General features: G+C 46.0%; 1 protein-coding gene across 6 annotated transcripts in view; it reads right to left on the bottom strand.

The window, feature by feature from the left end:
• Positions 1-22,059, bottom strand: part of ELF1 (E74 like ETS transcription factor 1) — a 520,762-nt gene that overhangs the window by 71,216 nt on the left and 427,487 nt on the right. For all 6 annotated transcript variants that reach the window (XM_029602968.1, XM_029602967.1, XM_029602973.1 and 3 more), the window contains one exon: positions 19,370-19,477. In XM_029602968.1, the coding sequence (XP_029458828.1) occupies positions 19,370-19,477 (108 nt within the window). The remainder of the gene's footprint in view (positions 1-19,369; positions 19,478-22,059) is intronic.

The following is a 22,059-nucleotide window of genomic DNA, read 5'->3' as shown; positions in this document are numbered from 1 at the left end:
AATAAAGTCAGGATTAAAATAAACACATAATTCATGTTTTTCTTTCGATGCAGAAGTTACAAATATTTAATTTAGTATTACATTTTGTGCATTCTTCTATAGCCTCTCTCTTTTGACAAGATGGCTCAGTGCGGCACATTACCATGTGGAAGTAAGGGTTTCATTTCTGATCTAGCTTCTGCTCTAAGAGTTGGATGGGGCTGAAGCTGGGGATGCTGCAGAGGCTTGTTTTCCCAGTAAACTTGAATAATACCTACTATAAGCAATGAAACACTGTAGTCTCTTGACTGGATGCAATAATCCTTCCCAACGATCAGGTTAGACGTATCCCTCAGGTAGACAGAGGCTTGATTTGTCTTGGCAACCCAGGATACCTCCCTTGAAGCTTGAGATCAATCAGCTTATGTTTTCAAGGTTTGCAGCCTTTGCTGGTGACCCAAGATGCAAAAACACACACTTCCAGGCAACTGCAGCACTCTCCAATTTGCCTGATTCCCTGAAACCATAAATCTACAGCCTCTCTCTGTGAAGATAGCATGAGTCAGGTCTCTCTCTCTCTTTCAGGCCTATCCAATAAATATGCATGGAAAACGGGTGCTCAGTGTTGAGCACCCGCTTTCCTAATGCATGTCCAGCCACCTCTCCTGGGCATGCGATCTAATATTTAAATAAGAGATTGCGTTGCCAAGGAGGTGCTAGGGAAAAATGTGCAACCCTAGCGCCTTTGTCAGCTTTGTATCTCCACCCAAGACAGAACAAATCTAATCCTGCTGATCTCCAGAACTCTCTGCTTTGCCTCTTTTTTTTTCCAAGCTCCACTTGGAGAGGAGCAGTGGCCTCTGCTCCCATTGGTCCAAATAATAAAAACATGTTCTGTGGGTCAACTCTTTGCCTGCAGTTCCTTTAATGTCCAACAGAAAGCACTCTGATTCAGCAGATATCAGCTGGAGCAGCTAAAGTTCATCCATCACAAAAGAAAAAGAGGGCAACTTAATGCACCTGTCACAAGAAGCAGCACACGTTCTCATTAAGGTGTAGATTTTCAAAAAGAATGTGCGCGCTACCCGATGTGCACACATGGACATGCGATTTTATAACATGCTGGCGCACACATGTTATAAAATTCCGGGTCAGCACGCGCAAGGGGGGATATAATTTTGCAAATACGCGGGGTGACACATCGGGGCCTTCCCCAATTCCCTCCCAGTCCGCTCAAATTAATTTTATTTTAACTTACCTTTTACTCCTGCAAAGGAGCAGGAGCAAGTTGCTCGTGCCGGCAATCCTCCGGCACAGCGGCAAATGGCCGCTGTATGGAGTGCCTCTAGCCCCACCCTGCCCAGAAAATGCCCCCTGGCCTGCCCCTTTCAGGAAGGCCTGCGCTTATGTGCGTACCGGCCTTTACGCACATGGCCGGGCCTTTTTGAAAATAGGCTCGGCGCGCGCTAGGTCGTAAAGGCCGGATTTTACATGCATGGCCTTTTGAAAATCCACCCTTAAGTGTTTTATTCACTATATAGCTTCTCTCCCACCCTGTGCTATGGTTAAACATGTATAAGGCTTGATTCAATATGGAACTCAAGTTAGCAGCAACCAAGTTTCATACCTCCACAGGATGGCTCTCACAGGTCTACGCCCATTCATAAAAGCCATCTTTGGGCTGGAATGTGGGATCCAGCACCACACCTGTGATCTGTCTTCCTTGCCTATGATTAGAACGATTTACATGGGACTCCACTGAGCATGTTTAGGGGTCGTCTGAAGTTAGGAAAAGGAAGATCCTCAGATTGTAGCCTACTGACGGATCTTAGCTTCTGCTTCTACTCTTATTATTATATGCACCTGATCAGGACTCTGATATTCAATTTAAGGACCAAATATGCCATAAGTTATAGTCCATGACTCGGGATAAGAAAAGTGGGAGTCATGTATTTCTTTATTGCTGATTTAGCCTTCTTGACCTGCTAAGCAACCTTCCCTTAGGAGAGTGTGTGTGTGTGTGTGTGGGGGGGGGGGGGGGGGAGGGAGGGAGAATTCCTATATACAAGGTCTCCCTCCTTTAGAGAAGTTTCCTAGTAAACATGTTGGGAAGAAAGCTTCCTGATAAACAGGCCTACTCTGAATTGTTTTACTTTTTAGACTGTCTTTCCGAAACAAAATCAAAGCGGTTTACAATCAGATTCAAAGGTTACAATTATACATTGGGGTAGATTTAAAAAAATTGCGCGATCGCGTACTTTTGTTCGTGCACCAGGCGCGAACAAAAGTACGCTGGATTTTATAAGATACGCGTGTAGCCGCGCGTATCTTATAAAATCCGGGGTCGGCGCGCGCAAGGGGGTGCACATTTGTGCAACCTGCGCGCGCCGAGCCCAGCGCGCGCTGCCTGTTCCCTCCGAGGCTGCTCCGATTTCGGAGCGGCCTTGGAGGGAACTTTCCTTTGCCCACCTTCCCCTACCTAACCCCCCCCCCAGCCCTATCTAAACCCCCCCCCCCCTTACCTTTGTTGGCAGATTTACGCCTGCTAAAAGCAGACGTAAATCTGCACGCGCCAGCGGGCTGCTGGCGCGCCGTCACCCGACCCGGGGGCTGGTCCGGAGGCCTCGACCACGCCCCCGGGCCGGCACCACGCCCCCGAAATGCCACGTCGTTTCGGGAACGCCCCCGACATGCCCCTTCCCCGCCCCTTTTAGAAAGCCCCGGGACTTGCGCGCAGGGCTTTTAAAATCTGCCCCATACTGAATACATTAAAAAAAGGTTCTATAACATAATTAAAATGTTAAAATTCCAAAAAATTAGAACAGTTTCTACTCTACATACCATTGTATCATATTGTATTCTAATAATTCATATACCAGTGAAACTAGCTCTCATAAGTCTGCCTGAAAAGCCATGACAATTATTATTTTCCTGAATTAATATTTTCAAGTAAAGATCATGGGATGCCTTGTTGAATCAAGTGATAGTATTCTCAGTCTGGTTTAGGCCTAACATGGTCTGTATACTCAAAGTAACCCAGAGGTTGGCTTCCCAGGTAAGTGATCTAAAAGGGCCCTAAGGCAAGAAGATAGCAAAAACATATTAAATATGTAGTCTATCCAAAGTCGTTCTAATTTAATTATTTAAACTTTAAAGCAGCACATAAGCATAAGTAAACTCAAAAATATATTGAGCTGAACTGCTCTTCTGACAGATGTACTATATAGCATACTTGCTGTTTAAAAGGATGCTATTGTGACTGAAAGCTCTATCCAGGATACTTAAGATGTCTGCAGTCACTCAAACGATTTCAAAGTCAGATTGCTATAAACCCTCTTGAAATATATATTGAAAATGTAAAAAGTATAATACAAGCTGATTCTGCTTTCGGTTTGCTATATAGAGAGCAGTGGCATTATTATAGAGGACCTTATTCAAATAGTTTGTCGGGCTAAACTTCGGATTTGAATTTTCTGCCACACTGATCAATGAAAATTTATCTGGTAAGGTTTTACCCAGATAAATCAGAGGTATTTTGGGCTGGAGCTAACTTTCCTGAATAATGCCAATATTCAGCATTATCTGGGTAAGTTAACAGGGCAAGTCAGAGTGCAATCCTAAAGTTATCCAATTAACTTTATCCAGGTACCTTGGACTTTATCCAGTATATTCAGCGGAATGCATAATCAGCAGCTTTGTGCTAGATATCAAAGCTTGCTTGCCAGCTGACTGAATATGGATCTCATAGTAGTTTAGATACATCCATTCATTGTCCATGAGAACAACTACCAACCTCCTTTCCTCATTACAGTATAAAGACAACAGCTTTTATTTTTTATTATTAGTTCACAGAAATGCTTTAGAAAAAGCAGTTCTACCTTCCTCACCTCTGTAAGATGAGCCCATCTTCTTGTCAGAAATACATCTCATTTAAATGTTAAATAGTATAACATCCAAAGATTCTAGAAACTTCAGCCGTGTATACCTTCTGAGAATATTTGGACTACTGAAGTCTAACTCCAAAATGTGGTTTTGTTATGTTGTTCATATAAAGTGCTAGTTGTCTGGCTGAGCCTTCTGAAGTAGACACAAATTGTTCAAAATGCTTATAAGGAGGGAGAAAAGCTTTGGATCTACACATAAACAGCATGACCTAAAACTATGGACATGGAATGGCCATTAGCAAGCTACACTGAAATATATTAATTTTACTTTTTGTATAGTAAATGATAAGCTGGAAATTCAAATACACTGTGAAACAACCTCAGTGACGCTCATGTTGCAAACTGGTGAAAATCCCCTTTACTCCTAAATACACCACTGTAGTCTGACATACATCAGAGCCTGCATTAAAAACAGTCACTTAGACCTTCTATATCTCTGTTTAGAGATCAGTACTGCAATTACAGCTTTATATTTTTAAGTTCTGGAAACTCAGAAGGGGCTACTCAATGGTTAACAGATCCCTTAACATCAGAAATAATTAAAGAGATAGGACTGTATCAGTTGCATACTTGCAACATGCAAATGCACACAAGAAATTATGCCTGTGTCGTAGACAGTCAAACTTACGTCGTCTGCTTTCAGTGGCATTCAGAGGAGTCAACACCAAATAGCAAATGTTGCTTACCTGATGTAACAGGTGTTCTCACAGGACAGCAGGATGTTAGTCCTCACAAATGGGTGACATCGAGGATGGAGCCCACCACGGAAAACTTCTGTCAAAGTTTAAACAGAACTTTGACTGGCCCCTACTGGGCATGCCCAGCAAGGCACTGACCCTGCAGCCAGCAGGGGTCTCCCTTCAGTCTGATTTTCAAAGCTACAGGCAGTGCCTAGAAAGTAAAAACAAAACGAACCCAACACCGCGGGGTGGCGGGCGGGTTTCGTGAGGACTAACATCCTGCTGTCCTGTGAGAACACCTGTTACATCAGGTAAGCAACATTTGCTTTCTCACAGGACAAGCAGGATGGTTGTCCTCACAAATGGGTGAGTACCGAGCTGAGGATGTCCTGACTTGCACCAAATGCACCCAACGACGTGCAACAGGCAGTACAAGTGGGGTGGAATTTGGGAAAGGGCATCCGCACCCTACCGGGAAGGTGGAAGGGTGTTGGTACATCAGGTTGGAAAAAGGTTACGCAAGACAGATTGGCCGAAGATGGAGTCCTGTCTTCCAGCTTTGTCCAAACAATAGTGGGCTGCAAAGGTATGGAGAGAACTCCAGGTTGCAGCCCTGCAGATGTCAGGAAGCGGCACCGATCGAAGGTGTGCCACTGACGTCGCCATGGCCCTCACAGAGTGTGCTTTGACACGGTCTTGGAAAGGAATGCCAGCCTGCTCATAGCAGAAAGAAATGCAGTCCGCCAACCAGGAGGAAAGAGCCTGCTTACCCACAGGTTGTCCTAACTTGTTAGGATGGAAAGAGACGAATAATTGAGTGCTCTTCCTGTGAGAAACTGTACGGTCTAGGTAAAAGGCTAGAGCTCGTTTACAGTCTAGGGTATGCAGGGTCTGTTCTCCAGAGTTGGAGTGGGGCCTGGGAAAAAAGATAGGTAGTATGATGGATTGATTGATATGAAACTCAGAAACTACCTTAGGTAAGAATTTAGGGTGAGTGCGGAGTACCGCCCGGTCCTGCAGGAGTTTAGTGTAAGGCGGATAGGTAACTAGGGCCTGTAATTCACTAACCCTGCGAGCTGAAGTGATAGCCAAAAGGAATAACACTTTCCATGTGAGATACTTTAACTCACAGGAGTGCAGAGGTTCGAAAGGAGGTTTCATTAGACGACCAAGAACCACATTAAGGTCCCAGGATGGGGCCGGAGGCCGTAAGGGTGGCTTCAGATGGAGCAAGCCTTTAAGAAAACGTGTTACTAGGGGTTGTACTGAAATAGGGACACCCTGTACACCTTTATGGAAGGCGGCTACCGCACTGACATGCATCCTAATGGAAGAGGTTTTAAGACCTGATTCAGAGAGATGCCATAAATAGTCCAAGAATTTGGAAATTGGACAGGAAAGGGGATCAAGGGACTGAGAAGTGCACCATGATGTGTACCTTTTCCATTTGTATGAGTAAGACTTTCTTGTGGAAGGCTTTCGTGAAGCTATCAGGACTCGAGAAACGGAATCTGAAAGGTTGAAAGGCTGAAGGACTAACCTTTCAACATCCATGCCGTCAGGGACAAGGCTTGGAGGTTGGGATGGAGGAGGCATCCGTCGTTTTGAGTGAGCAGATGCGGGTCCTTTCCCAGAGGAATGTGCCTGCGGATGGAGAGATCCTGGAGTATTGGAAACCATACTTGGCGTGGCCAGTAAGGTGCTATCAGGATCATGGTTCCTCCGTCCTGGCGTAGCTTCACGAGAGTCTTTGACACAAGAGGAAGTGGGGGGAATGCGTAGAGCAGACCGGTTGTCCACTTGAGGGAGAATGCATCCCTCGGCCGAGAGTTCTGGCTCCGAATGAGAGAGCAGTAATCGTCCACTTTGTGGTTCTGAGGGGACGCAAAGAGGTCTATGCGGGGAGAACCCCACTTGTGAAACAGAGAGGTCGCTACCAGAGGATCGAGTGACCACTCGTGCGGTCGGAAGACACGGCTCAGCCGGTCTGCCAATACATTGTCTACTCCCGGCAGGTAAGTGGCCCTGAGGTACATAGAGTGGGAGAGGGCTTCCGCCCAGATCTGCGCAGCTTCCTGACACAGAAGGAAGGAGCCTGTGCCTCCCTGCTTGTTTATGTACCACATGGCCACTTGGTTGTCCGTCTGGATTAAGATTATCTGATGAAAGAGATGATCTTTGAAAGTGCGGAGCGCATAGCGGATTGCTCGAAGTTCCAGGAAATTGATCTGGTGTTCGGCTTCCTCGTTGGACCATAACCCTTGGGTTTGAAAATTGTCCACATGGGCCCCCCAACCGATGTGGGAAGCGTCGGTGGTTAGGATAACTTGCGGATCCGGTGGAAGAAAGGGTAAGCCCTGAAGGAGGTTGACCTGAGTCGTCCACCAAGTTAAGGATAGGCGCAGCGCTTGTGTGACTGTGATTATGGAGGACAGAGGCTGAAAAGCTTGAATCCATTGTTGTCGTAGAGTCCATTGTGTTACCCTCATGGCTAGTCTGGTCATGGGAGTGACTTGAACCGAGGATGCCATGTGTCCTAGGAGAACTAGGAATTGGCGAGCTGTGGCAGTGTCTTGAGACTGGAGCTGGTGAGCTAGGGACATGAGAGTTTGGACCCGTTGTAGCGGAAGGTAGGCCTTTGCCTGTAAGGTGTCCAAGTCTGCCCCAATGAAAGATAAGGTTTGAGATGGGACGAAGCAAGATTTCTCGTAATTGACAAGAAACCCTAAGGAAAGGAGTGTGTTGATTGTCAATTGTAGGGAGGACCGGGCAATCTGAGGGGTGGAGGCCCTGATCAGCCAGTCGTCCAGATAGGGGTATACGTGGACACCTTCCTTCCTGAGGAATGCTGCTACAACTACGAGGCATTTGGTGAAGACCCGTGGAGCAGATGCCAGACCGAAAGGCAGTACTCGGTATTGATAATGGTCGCGGCCTACGAGAAACCGCAGATATTTGCGATGGGATTGTGTTATCGCAATATGGGTATAAGCTTCCTTGAGGTCGAGGGAGCATAGCCAATCCCCTGTCTGCAGCAGAGGGAGTAACGTGCCCAGGGTTACCATCTTGAACTTTTCTTTTTGCAGATACTTGTTGAGGGCTCGAAGGTCTAAAATTGGACGTAGCCCTCCTGATTTCTTTGGAATTAGGAAGTATCTGGAATAGAATCCCTTGCCTCGTTGAGAGGGAGGAACGAGTTCTATAGCATTTGATTGCAGAAGAAGAGATACTTCCTGTTGTAATTGAGCCAAATGGCTGGATAGACTCCACGCTTGAAGCGGCGGGGAGTCTGCCGGAAGAGTTATAAAATTGAGGTGGTAACCCTGTGCGATAATCGCCAGCACCCACTGGTCTGAGGTAATCCGTATCCAATGCTGTAGAAAGTGGCACAGACGACCCCCTACAGGGATGTGGGGGAGTGGGATATGGCATGTGCTCCGAGTCGGGAAGTCAAAGGCCTGCCGCAGGCCCGGGGGGTGGGGCTACAGCAGGTCTTTGTTTCCGAGGTTGGCGTGGCTGAGGTCTGGTGGAGGATCGAGCCGGACGAGGCCTAGTCGACGGAGGGTAATAACGACGTGGCCGAAAGAATGACTTTTTGGAGTCCTTCTTAGGTGGTGGTTTGGAGGATACCTCAGATGGAACAGACGAAAGTTGTTTCAACGTCTCGTGGTGATCCTTCAATTCCGCCACAATTTGTTGAATCTGTTCCCCGAACAGATTATCCCCTAAGCAGGGTAAATCGGCTAGACGATCCTGAACCTCTGGGCGAAGGTTGGATGATTTTAACCAAGCCCAACGTCTGGCTGAGATGGCAGTAGCTGAGACTTTCGTGGAAGCATCGAAGATATCGTAGGCCGTTCGGATCTCGTGCTTCCCAGCTTCAAATCCTTTGTGAAGGAGGGCTTGAAGCTGTGGCTGGTATTGGTCCGGTAAGGTGTCAGCGTAGTCCTGCATTTGTTTAAGGATAGCTCTGTTGTACTGAGTCATATAAAGTTGGTATGAAGCTATACGAGATATCAACATAGCCCCATGATACACTTTCCTTCCCACACTATCAAGAAATTGGTTGTCCTTGATAGGGGGAGTGGAAGAGTGTGGCTTTAAACGCTTGGCTTTCTTTTGCGCAGACTCAACTACAACAGAGCGATGATCCAGTTGAGACTTCTGAAATCCTGGTGCTGACTGAACGAGGTAGGTTGAGTCAGCTTTTTTATTGACTGGTGACACAGATGAAGGTGATTCCCAGTTTTTCTTTAAAAGATCCAGAAATACTTGGTGAATGGGGATGGAAGCGATGATCTTGGGGGCATCCAGAAATTGGAGCAGCTCCATCATTTGGTGCCTGTCATCGGTCTCAGATTGCAGCTGAAAAGGCACAACTTCTGACATCTCCTTTACAAAATTTATAAAGGAGAGATCTTCAGGAGGAGATCGTTTTCTACTCTCTGTAGGAGATGGTGGGGATGGTAAATCTGTATCTGAAGATGAATCATCACCCCAGGTATCATAAGGATCATGTAAGGTTTGCTGTCCTGAAGGACCTGGTAGAGGATCCAAAGGCATCGATGGAACCGGTGCTGCAAGCGGAACAGTGAACGGCATCGAGGGCTTCGGGGCCACCGATGGAATCGGTGCCGATCTTGGAATCGATGGAGCCGAAGGATAAATCGGTGGAAAGGTATGTGAAGGCACCGATGGAACGACACCGGACGGAGGAATCCGGAACGGTGTTTCTCCTGTCGATGAATGTCCTTCCGGAGATGATGGTGTAGTCGGTGCTAATGAAATCACCGATGGAAGGGCGCGCATAAGTGCCTCCATACGATTTAGTATCGGTGCCAACGCTTCCACTATAGGCTCGGTGGTCGGTTCCATCCTCGGTGGCAGAGTCGGTGCTGAGGTCGGTGCCTGAGGCGGTGCCGGAATCGGTGCCGGAGGCGGTGCCGGTGGAGGCTGGAATCTTCGCATCGCATTCTCGATGGCCTCCTGGACCAGCCGGTCCAGTTCTGCCCGGAGACCAGGGGTAAGCATACCCGGCTCGACGGGAGAGGGAGGCTGAGGCAGGGCCGGAGGGACCACCGTAACCGGTGGGATCACGGCCCCCGCACCCCGGGAGGGTGAGGGTTTCCTCGGTGCCTGCGAACGAGACGTGGACGGTGCCAGGTCCGACCGAGGCTTTTTCTTCGGTGGCTCGGCCTGTTCAGAGGTCGATGGTTGCGGATCCTCGACGGGCCGAGACTTGTGCCGTCGATGGCGATGCTTATCCTTCCGATCTCCTCGGTCATCCGGGGAGGGGACAGGAGTCGACGGCCGAGAAGTCATCGATGGTGGACGGTCACCGGCGGGTTGGCGATGGTGGTGCAACTTCGACGGTGCCGGTTCCGATGACGTCGATGCTATCGATGGCGTTGGGGTGGGTGCATGGAAGAGGAGCCCCATCTTCTCCATCCTGGCCTTGCGACCCTTAGGTGTCATTAAGGCACATTTGGTGCAAGTCAGGACATCATGCTCACTACCCAAACATAAAACACAAACCCTATGGGGGTCAGTGATGGACATAGTCCGGGTACAATCCGGACATCGACGGAACCCCGTCGCCATGGCTTAAGGCCAAATTTAGGCGCGGGCTCAGTAAGTTCCCACAGGCCTCAAGGGCCAAAATCGACGGCCGCCGATTAAAAAAGGGAAAAAACTTACCGGTTTCCGCGAAAGTGACAAAAATTTGTCGAAGGGAGACCCCTGAGGGGCAAATTTTCTTCGGATAGAAAAATACCGAATTCCTGTCAGGAACGTGGTAAGAGAGCTCCTTTCACCGCGTGGCAACTGCTGCGCGGAAAAAAGAAGACTGAAGGGAGACCCCTGCTGGCTGCAGGGTCAGTGCCTTGCTGGGCATGCCCAGTAGGGGCCAGTCAAAGTTCTGTTTAAACTTTGACAGAAGTTTTCCGTGGTGGGCTCCATCCTCGATGTCACCCATTTGTGAGGACAACCATCCTGCTTGTCCTGTGAGAATTCTTAATACACTGAGGCAGTTAAAAATAAGAATGTCTCTAATAGTGAGTATGTCCTGAGCCATAATGGACCACCTTGATAAGACTTAACTATTAGCAGGGACCTCACTACAGGCAGGCAAGATGGATGTCTGTCCAGGGCACCAAGCTCGGGGGGGGGGGGGGGGGGGGGAATCCAAAGAGGTGGAAAAGCGAGGCAACCTGTGCACCACTGTCCCTTCCATCTCCTTCCTACCCGTTACCAGATATGTGTATTTGGGCATCTCAAGGCCCAGTCTGAACTGTACAGTCAGCTCAGGGAGTCTGATGTCTCCTTCCCCAGACATGTATGAGTTCTTCCTGGGCTGGGCAACAGCCCTGCCTGACCCAGCAAGGAGACAGGAGCTCCACAACCAGCTGGTTAGCCAAAACCCTTTTCCAAGACGAGAGGACTGGTTTGTAAGATACTTAAAAACATTTTCTCCTCATGTCACAGTCAGAGCTGAGCAAGTTAAAGGAGAATTATCATAACCTGCTCTCGCAATAAACATCCGTTTTGAAAACATCATAACATTGCACTACCTCAGACCCACCCTCAGAAAGAAGATCCACTGCTAGTTTACTTTAAATGTTGAGTTGGCTTTCATGATTTTTTTATTTTTTTATACAGATGTTCGTGGTAGCTTCACACTGGTTTACAGTACAAATAGCAAAGTCATATTAATGAGTACATTCATAAAACACATCACTAAATAACTATAAAACATCAAATTCTCATATAGATTGGCATAAAATACTGTACATCAGAAATAAAACAATTTTTAAATAAGAATTAATACAAATGGAAATAAAATAAAATAAGCAGAACTAAAAAACAAAAATCTTCAGTAATGCTAAGCTCATCAGGTAAAAGCCTGTAAAAATAACCAAGTTTTTAAGTTCTTTTTAAAAGTCTGAGTATTCACTTCTAGCCGTAAGTCAGGTGGTACTTCGTTCCGTAATCCTGGACCTGTCTTGGCACTAAGTTGAAAGCATTTTTCTATCCTAACACTTTTCTGGGAGTCACCATGTTGAAGAAACTCCAGACTGTATTATCTCATTAGCCTGGCAATTCCCATATACTGGACATAAAACCAATGCTTGGCTTCAATCTGTCACCTGTGAAATGGAAGGACAGCATACCATTCATTGAACACAAACGATCAAACACTTTAAATATAAATGTGTTTTGTTTAGAAACTAAAGCAGAAAGGGGAGGTCACAGGTTATACCACCTTTGGTTCACTTTTATTATTTTCAAGATAGAATATGATTTTACATCCATAGGGGAGGTAAATACTGTACATGTGAAGAATTATTTAAGGACAAAAATGTATAATAATTGATCAAAAAGGCAATTGAATGAGCACAATTAGAGGCTTTTCTTCAAGCTGTAGTGGCATATCCCCAATGACTAACACTGGGACCGATGTAATAAAACCCGTGCTATAACTGGGAATTACATTTTGGCACAGGTTTAACTTTACGCCAGCGGTAAAACCCTGTGGCTCCCCAGAATGTAGTAAGCTAATAGCATGCAAATGGCCTGTAAATTAAAAAAAAAAAAAAAAGCATACAAAAAGCTTCCTTTTTTTAAACTCATGAGCCATTTGCTGCCATAGAACAGTAAAAAAAAAAAAAAAAAAGCTCATGTGCAAACAAAGCAGCAAAAGGGTAGCACAATAGAAGATTCCTTCACCATCAAATCTCAGTGAGATCCACAAATTTCCAACCTTCCCATCCACCAAGCTAAACTTCAAATGGTAGAGAGAGTTGAGCAGGCGAAACTCCTCCCTCTCATGAGCACAATATTAAAAAATTAATAGCAGCCGAGGGCACACATTCCTAACCCTCCCCTCCTTCAAACAGAACTTCCAGCCAGAACAGAACGCAGGCTCAGCAGCGACCACCATCTTTCTCACTCATCCAATTAAAAAAAATTAATAAATAAAAGTAGTGGCCAGAGCACCTATGTTCTCAAGCCTCCCCACCCTAGAACTCCCAACTCCAGCTGGAGGAGAAGACTACTTTACCTTCTCCTGTCAGGCTGCTGGTAGAGCTCTCAGTTCTATCTGCATTAATATTAACTTATTCACTTCACTGGTTTGCCACTGATTGGTCCCTTCACTGATAGCTTACTGACAGAATTCAGGTTCTGAATGGGATTAGTCTTTTCACTGATAGCTGTCAGTGAAGAGACCAATCAATGGCCAGCCAGTGATGTATTATTACTTGGGTGGGTGGATGGGCAGGTGAAAGGGAGGGGATTTGCCTGTTCAGCCCATTTCCTGTGGGAAGTTTAACTTGGGGGAAGAAAAGTTTGCTCTGGGCCAGTACTTTTCATTTATTTATTTTTTAAAACTTGGGTGGGTGGGTGAGCAGGAGAAAGAACGGGATTCTTCTGCTCAGCCCATTCTTCTGCAGGAAGTTTAACTCCTGTTTTGAAACAGGAGTTAAATTTCTGGCAGCAAAACAATCCGTGCAAAGGTGTATGTCCTTTAGTGCACTTCCCTGCATTGAAGGCTAACACTTAAGTTCACTACCCTATAATTTGCATGGGGATGCGCCAATCGTAGCGTGGGTTTTAATGTCCATTTTACCGTGTGTTTTTTCAGGTTAAAACCCCTATTGCATACTGCGGTTATGTTAGTACTGAAAAATCCTTGCAAAAGCAGGAGTTATAAACTATGCTAGAATCAGCGTGGTTTATTACACCGGTCCCTCTATGACTGTTAAGGTTGCGCTCTGTGCCTAGAATGAAAGCAATTTGGTTTTGTGTTTTTGCAGACTGTGTTGCAGCTACTTTTTCTGCCAGTAGATGGTGGCAAAAAGGAATACAAGTCTCCTTCAGGTTCCCCTATTCCTGTCCCAATGCCCTGCACATGGCACCTGCTGAAAAGAAATGCGACATGGGACGAGGAAGGCATTGCTGTATCACTCGATACAGTGTGAATGCTAAGATTAAAGGGATTTCTGAGTCGTACAGCAGGTAATGCAAGGGGAAAGCAGAGTTGCTCACCTGTAACAGGTATTCTCCCAGGACAGCAAGATGTAGTTCTCACATGTGGGTGACATCACTGGATGGAGCCCTATCACGGAAAACGTTTCTGTCAAAGTTTCTAGAACTTTAGACTGGCACACTGAGCATGCCATAATCCCTCGAGCCACAGGGGTCTCCCTTCAGTCTCGTTTGTAGCAAAAGGTGCGAGCGAAAAAATAAAATAATAAAACGTTTCAGACCCAACTCCGCAAGGTGGCAGGTAGCTTTTGTGAGGACTACATCCTGCTGTCCTGGGAGAACACCTGTTATAGGTAAGCAACTCTGCTTTCTCCCAGGACAAGCAGGATGGTAGTCCTCACATGTGGGTGATTAGCAAGCTACAGGCTGACTCATATTTAATGTGGACCAACAGCGTACAACTTGTGCAGCAGGCATAACAACTAGTGTACTGTTGGTAAAAATGAGGCAGCCTGAAAATCACAGCAGGTGGATGTGGAAGGAGTTGGGATTATACTGGAAATAAGGTCTTCAAGACTGACTGGCCAAAGGCAGAGTCTTGACATCCTTCCTTGTTGAGGCAGTAATGTGCTGCAAATATGTGAAGAGAGCTCCATGTTGCAGCTTTGCAGATGTCAGTAATCAGTACTGAACGATAGTGTGCTACTGAAGTTGCCATGGCTCTTACTGATTGTGCCTTCACTCATCCCTGGAGAGGAAGGCCAGCTTTTTCATAGCAGAATTCGATACAGTCTGCTAGTTAGTTGGAGAGAGTTTGTTTGCCCACTGCAACTCCTAGTCTGTTTTTCTCAAAAGAAACAAAGAGTTGGGTGGATTCCTATGGACTGCAGTGCGGTCTAGGTAAAATGCAAGTGTACGTTTACAATCCAAGGTGTGTAAAACTCTCTCGCCCTGGTGAGAGTGAGGCCTTGGGAAAAAGGTGGGCAAGACTATAGACTGATTCAAGTGCAAGTCAGTAACCACCTTGGGAAGGAATTTAGGGTGAATACGGAGGACCAATCGGTTATGTAGGAACACATTTATATTTAAAATGTTTGATCGTTTGTGTTCTATGAATGGTATGCTGTCCTTCCATTTCACAGGTGACAGATTGAAGCCAAGCATTGGTTTTATGTCCAGTATATGGAAATTGCCAGGCTAATGAGATAATACGGTCTGGAGTTTCTTCAACATGGTGACTCCCAGAAAAGTGTTAGGATAGAAAAATGCTTTCAACTTCGTGCCAAGACAGGTCCAGGATTATGGAACGACGTACCACCTGACTTACCGCTAGAAGCGAATACACAGACTTTTAAAAAGAACTTTAAAACCTCTTTGCATCTGAACTGAATCACAAAGTGGACAGATTCTGCTCCCTACACAGGCAACAAAACAAGTTCACCACGGACGCCTTCACTCTCCCCTGGAACACAGGCCTCCTATACGCATATCCCCCGATACCGCTGACAGCCAAAACTCTTGTGAAGCCACACGAGAACAAAGGGTCAGTGACATTCGTAGCCCTGTATTGGCCTCGACAAGTATGGTTTCCCATGCTTCTCGACCTCTCGATCAGAGAACCCATTCGCCTGGGCACAGCGCCCACTCTCATAACTCAGACCCAAGGCATGTTACGCCATCCGAACCTTCAAACCCTATCCTTCACAGCCTGGATGTTGAAAGCTTGATACTCCAACTGCTCAACCTTTCAAATGATGTCTCTCAAGTGCTTGTAGCCTCACGAAAGCCTTCCACATGAAAATCCTATTGTTCTAAGTAGAAAAGGCTCACCACATGGTGCACGCAAAAAGGTATCGATCCCTTTTCCTGCCCCACGCCATCTCTATTAGACTATCTCTGGCACCTTTCAGAGTCTGGTCTCCAGACTTCTTCGTTGAGGGTACACCTGAGTGCCATTCTCAGCATATCACAAAGGAGTTAGCGATGCCCCAGTAACAGGGCAACCCCTTGTATGTAGATTCATGAGGGGCCTATTACAACTTAAGCCCCCTCTATGCCCACCAGTCACCGAGTGGAACCTGAATGTAGTACTTACAAGGCTCATGTGCTCCCCATTTGAGCCTTTGCACTCCTGCGATGTTAAATTTCTTACATGGAAAGTTCTCTTCCTAGTAGCCATTACATTTGTTCTATTGCAGAAAATGTTTTGTGCCTTGTCTCCTCCTCTGTAAAAAGATCAAAGGGGATTGTCTCTGACATCTCTCTAGTAAAATTGGCAAAGGAGAGGTCTTCTAGGGGAGATTTTCTCCTTTCTTCCAGAGGAGATGGTTCCGACAAAATATCCTCCATGGATGTGTCGGTGTCTACATCTTCCCATGTGTCAGAAAAGGTCTCTAGTCGAGATCCTGAAGGATGGAAGAAGGCTGGTGCTGTAGGACATATTGGCATTGATGGATCCTTCGATGGCCTCGATGGATGGCACGGTGGCACCGATGGAGGTTTCGGAGGCATCGACGAAAGTCATGGGCATCTTGGTCCCGAGAACACTGATGGACCAAGCATCGGTGAAATGGGGCTGGAATCTAAGTCCTCATCGTCTGAAGAGCCGGGAATGGGAATCGGGGCCTTCAGAGGCTGCATGGGTTGCTTTGGCATCTGTGGTGCGGGTTGCGTTGGAAGAGCACCGATGAGTATCAAGTCTGGTTAGCAACGGTGCAAATATCAATGGCTCCGGTGTCGTTGCTGGTATGGGGGTCGGTACTGGTGGCTGTAGGTCTTGGAGAGTATCGAGCACTGCCTGGATAAAACTGTCCAGTTCCTCCCTGAAAGCTGGTGAAGACATTGCAGCTACAGGGGGTGGCAGGCCAGGCATTACTGGCACCACCGCAGGAACCTATGGGGGCTCAGTACCCGGCACCGATGTCGATAGGGATTGCCTTGGTTGCTCGGATGGAGAAGGTGTTAACAGCTCTTCTAACAGTGTCCTCTTTGCAAGCGGCTCGATAGCCATCGAAGCTAATGCGGTGTCGGAACCGGCACCGGGGGTAGACTCACGTCAGTGCTTCCTTCGGTGCTCGGCCCGGTCTTTCCCCAGCGCCGAGGTAGATGATGTTGATGACTTTGACGGAGTTGGTGACGGATGGTCACCACTGCCCTGGTGCTCCCGGCGAGGTTTTATGACCAGTTTTTTTCGATGCTCCTACCAGTGACGATTGGGTGGACGTCGATGGAGTCAGTTTAATTTTAAACAGGGTTTCCATCTTGTCGAGGCGAGCCCGCCTACCCTTCGGAGTCATTTGGGCACAACTTGGGCAAGTAGACACATCGTGTGATGAGCCGAGGCACAGCAAAGAGACATCATGTGGGTCGGTAATCGACATGGTTTGGGGGCATTCCAGACATTTTCGGAAACCTGTTGCCATAATGGCAGAGGTTGAGGCCCAAAAACCGTTGACGGCCTGCAGACACCGAAAAAATGGTGGGAGTGGCACCGACCGGGAATAGTGATTTTACTCACCGAACGATGGAAAAAATATATCCCGAAGGGAGACCCCTATGAGGGAATGTTTTTCTGAAGTAAATTTTAGGATTTTTCCGTGAGGAAATTTGTATGAGAATTCTCACAGAGCTCCTATCTACGAGGCAAACTGCAGCGTGGAAAAAAAGAGACTGAAGGGAGACCCTGTGGCTCGCGGGATCATGGCATGCTGGGCATGCTCAGTGTGCCAGGCAAAAGTTCTAGAAACTTTGAAAGAAAAGTTTTCCATGATAGGGCTCCATCCAGTGACGTCACCCACATGTGAGGACTACCATCCTGCTTGTCCTGGGAGAAAGGCAACAATCATAGGGGAGATAGCTAGCAAGAGAGAAGGGGAAACAAGAGCCAGTGTGAAGGCACAGAGTCAAGGAGCCTGAGAGTAGAGAGCCCAGGCAGCCCAAGTTTGTAGGAGGGACTGAGGGAGGAGGGGGAAGGACCTGCAAATAGAACATACCCCTGTCTTGGTACCACAACCTCTCCCAAATCATTAAATATTTGTTGCAAATACTAAGTATGGAATATGGAGCTAGTAAGAACAGAGCGGTACTATGTTAATTCTTACACATTAAAGAAGTGCTGTCCTACACTACCACTGTAATCAAGAGGCTGTCATCAGCTCTGCCACACTTGTTGAGACACCATTATTAAACCCTTCACCACATCATTGTATGCAATAAAGAAAAAACTGTAAACAGAATAAAATAATATAATGTTTTAAGTTACATTCCAACCACAGGATTCTTGTCAGGGTTTGATACTTTTTCTTGGCTTAACAGGAATTATCCATAAATGTTGTGTAATCCCTGGGCTAAAGTCCCCAGGAACCATACCTCACAGTCTTAGATGCTACAGTTCTCATCCAGATGTTACTTTACTCTGAGTGTCTGGATTCCCTGGTGGGAGAAAGATGATGATTCTAGGCCCTGTACACTGCTTATGTCTCAATCAAACATTAATATTCATTGTAAATAGCACTAATAATCATGCTGGAAGCTGATGTAGCTTCCAATTTAACCTTTTACTGATTAACAATGGAAACTGATGCAAAAGTTCTTTTACAGCTCTTGATATATGCAAAGTCCCTCTTACAGTTTACATCTTTAGTAAATTTGTGACCAAAGGCTTCCAAGTAAATTTATTCAGATGGTAAAGCCAATTTCATTAGTAATTTGGTTCCATCTCTGAACCAGGAGGAAGTTTTTAAGCTTCCTCCCAATAGCTAGTGGTTAGGAATTTAACCCAATTCAGTTGTGTTAAATTCAAATCACATCTGTCATACCTTTCCTGTATTTACTCATTTTCTTTTTTTTTCTCCCGGTTCATACTTTGTGGTACCTTCCTTCTCCTTTCCTTCATTGAGGATCTCCTTCAAATGGTCGCCGATACACCTGGGTGGTACCACTGGTCTCCACCTACTTTACTTCCCTTACCCCTTTCTCCCTGAGAATGAATATAGATTCATTCCTCCATAAGGAAACACATGGTCCTGCGGATCTCTCTCTGTGAGAGACACAGTTTCCTCCAGATGTTAAAGAATATGAGCCCCTGGGCCCTAGGTTAAAAACAAAAGGGAAATTCTTAAGCAAATGAAGGAAACCCCTTTCTCCTTTTGTTTTATTGTTTTATTACTGAAGCCAGTCAAAATCGTGCTATCTCCCTATAATTATTTTAGGAGACAACCCCACAGTTTCCTTCTTTGAGGAGCAATGAATAGATGCTGTTCCCAGTTTAAAACATTATTGAAATGAACACTGCAATTATGATATCTACAAGGTACAGACAGGCACTTTTCACCTGGAGCTGTCTTTGTTTACACCTTCTAAAGAATTATAAGTCTGATGGGTTTAGGAAACTTCTGCTTGCATCAGAAAACTGGCACATCATCTGGGAAGTCGAAAGTATCATATTCCTCATGTCTGTATATCTAGCTCCAAACAGCTGCTGGACATTCTTTATTTTCATAAAGAACTATACCAAAATGATAAAAGGCCTTATGCTATCACGGGTTAAAAAAAAATTCCACAGGTAATTTGCAAAGATCCTTGAGAAACAGTAGATAGTATTTAAACAGCTACTATAGTGTAATAATCAGAATTCCAAAAGGCATGGGACAAGCACTCCTGAGGGGTATGGAAATGGGGAAAAGCTGAAGATCAAGCCAGCTCTGCGGTATTGCATTAGGAAGGGGAATTGGGCAGACTAGGTACACTTGGCAGCCTTTCCCCTATGGTATCAATACTTACACAGCCTCTTCTCATCCAGCATTGGGCCAGGAGAATCCATATTGAGGAGTGCCTCTGCTGCTTCAATTGTCTCCATTGTTTCATCTCCATTCTGACATGAAGCCTCCACTGCAAGGCAGGAAAAATAAAGACACATGAAATCAAGTTCTCATCCCCTTAATACCAAATCTCTTCAAAGCCTCTATGTCATTAAAAACACTTCTTATATTTATACACAGAGGAGAAAACACAGGATATTGCTTGAAGGAACACACATATTAAGAATTCAAGCCATAAAGTTTCTAATGTTCTCCCTTATTAAGTTAAATAGCAAGAATTATTTAATGCTTAAATCTTTTTGTTGAAATTACAATAAGTAGAAATAACTTGATACAGTGATGTTTGTTTCTAAACACACTATGTCAAGAACAAGCAAGAAAACATTTCTAGCACAAATAAGCGAATATACAGCCAGGGCTAGTGCAAGGGGATTAGGTGCCCTTCTGCCTTGCACTGGCAGCCCCGACTCCTACCTCTTGTGAGCGGCCCCCACTCCTCTTTGCCACCACCGCTCGCGCCCCCTAATGGTTGACGCCCTAGGCCCAGGCCTTGCTTACCTAGTCCTTCTGCCAGCCCTGTACACAGTTCAAGTCCTCCCCTACACCCACAAGCAGCAAAGACATGAACCATACGTCAAAAATGAAACCATGTTTCCTTTCATACAAAACCAAAAGGCAATGAGATAAAAAAAAATTCCCTTCATCTTAAAATCATTCAAAATCTGGCTTCTTAGCAAGAATGATTTTAAAGCATCACAAATGTTATCTAACAGTAAACTCAAGACAGGATTATAATTTAGAAGGAGTTGGACACAGCATTTGAATTCATGATAAATGTACTCTGTGGACAATGCCACAAAGGTGCAGTGTTTCCCAACCAGTGTGCCATCAGATCTGATCAGCTGTGCCATGGAACAGTCCCTACTGCCTGATGCTCAGTCCAGAACAGCACCTGGGGTCTGCTCTCAGCACCTCATAGCAAGAAGACATGCTAGCAATGACTCAAATGTGCAGAAGCTCCTTTCTGAGCACATATTGTAGTCAGGCATGCATCTTCTGCCTTGCTAAGATGACTTTAGGAGGGTGTGGGGACCTGGGGAGAATCAACTGCAGAGGGTACTGGAACGCTGACGAGCATGGGTCCACTCCAAGCTGACAGGAAATGATAGAACATAAGAACATAAGAAATTGCCATGCTGGGACAGACCAAGGGTCCATCAAGCCCAGCATCCTGTTTCCAACAGAGGCCAAAAACCTGGGCTATCTTGGTGGTGTGGGTTCCAGAGCAGTTGCCCTTTTTCAGCCCTCATTGAAGGGTGGCTCTGCTGCAGAATAAGCCCCCGACTGTAGAAATTAATGGGCAGTATGCGCAGCACAGACAGCCAGGCCCTTTGTGCAACCCATATATTATACATAGAATCTCCTCCAATGCCCCCCCTCCTGAGCATTCGCTCTTTTGAGTCCTTCCAGCCTCTGTCTTATCCACAGACTGAGCAAGATTGGGGACAGCATGCATTGTGTACTGGATGTAACTCATTCTGAGTGTTGGGAGTAGCAGCAGTGGAAGAGCTCCAGTGGAGAAGGCAGGGCTTCCCAAACTTATCCTGGGGACCCCACAGCCAGTAGGGTTTTCAGGATATCCACAATGAATATGAATTAGATAAATATGCATACATAGAAGACTCATGTATATTCATTGTGGATATCCTGAAAATCTAACTGGCCGTGGGGTACCCAAGATAGGTTTGGGAAGCCCTGGGTGAAGGTAACTAGCTGAGACAGTTGCCTACCCCAAACCATAGAGATTTCTATTTTTCTCTGCATATAGAGGAAGCTTGCGTCCAGGAATGTGGAGGTTAGTTCACGCGAGGAGCTGAAGAGATGGAAAAGAGAAAGTCCATGCGTAGGGAAGGAGCAGGAACAGGTGGGTGATGTGCCTATGTTAAAAGTCAGCTGAGAATAAAGAAAGCAGAGTTGCTTACCTGTAACAGATATTCTCCAAGGACAGCAGGATGTTAGTCCTCACACATGGATGACATCATTAGATGGAGCCCAATGCAGAACTTATGTCAAAGTTTCTAGAAAGCCCAGCATCCTGTTTCCAACAGAGGACAAATCAGGCCACAAGAACCTGGCAATTACCCAAACACTAAGAAGATCCCATGCTACTGATGCAATTAACAGCAGTGGCTATTCCCTAAGTAAACTTGATTAATAGCCATTAATGGACTTCTCCTCCAAGAACTTATCCAAACCTTTTTTGAACCCAGCTACACTAACTGCACTAACCACATCCTCTGGCAACAAATTCCAGAGCTTTATTGTGCGTTGAATGAAAAAGAACTTTCTCCGATTAATCATAAATGTGCTACTTGCTAACTTCATGGAATGCCCTTTAGTCCTTCTATTATTCGAAAGTGTAAATAACCGATTCACATCCACTCGTTCAAGACCTCTCATGATCTTAAAGACCTCTATCATATCCCCCCTCAGCCGTACACTGAGCATGCCCTAAACTACGTGTCCACGTGTGGGTCCCTCTTCAGTCTGGTAACACAGAATTCTGATAAAACAAAAAATAGGAGAAACCCAACTCCGCTGGGTGGTGGGTGGGTTTCATGAGGACTTACATCCTGCTGTTCTCAGAGAACC

The sequence above is a fragment of the Rhinatrema bivittatum genome, chromosome 5 (genome assembly GCF_901001135.1).
Source record: "Rhinatrema bivittatum chromosome 5, aRhiBiv1.1, whole genome shotgun sequence".
Taxonomy (NCBI): Eukaryota; Metazoa; Chordata; class Amphibia; order Gymnophiona; family Rhinatrematidae; genus Rhinatrema; species Rhinatrema bivittatum.
Note: the sequence above shows the minus strand (reverse complement) of the source record. Positions and strands in the feature narration are given on the sequence as shown.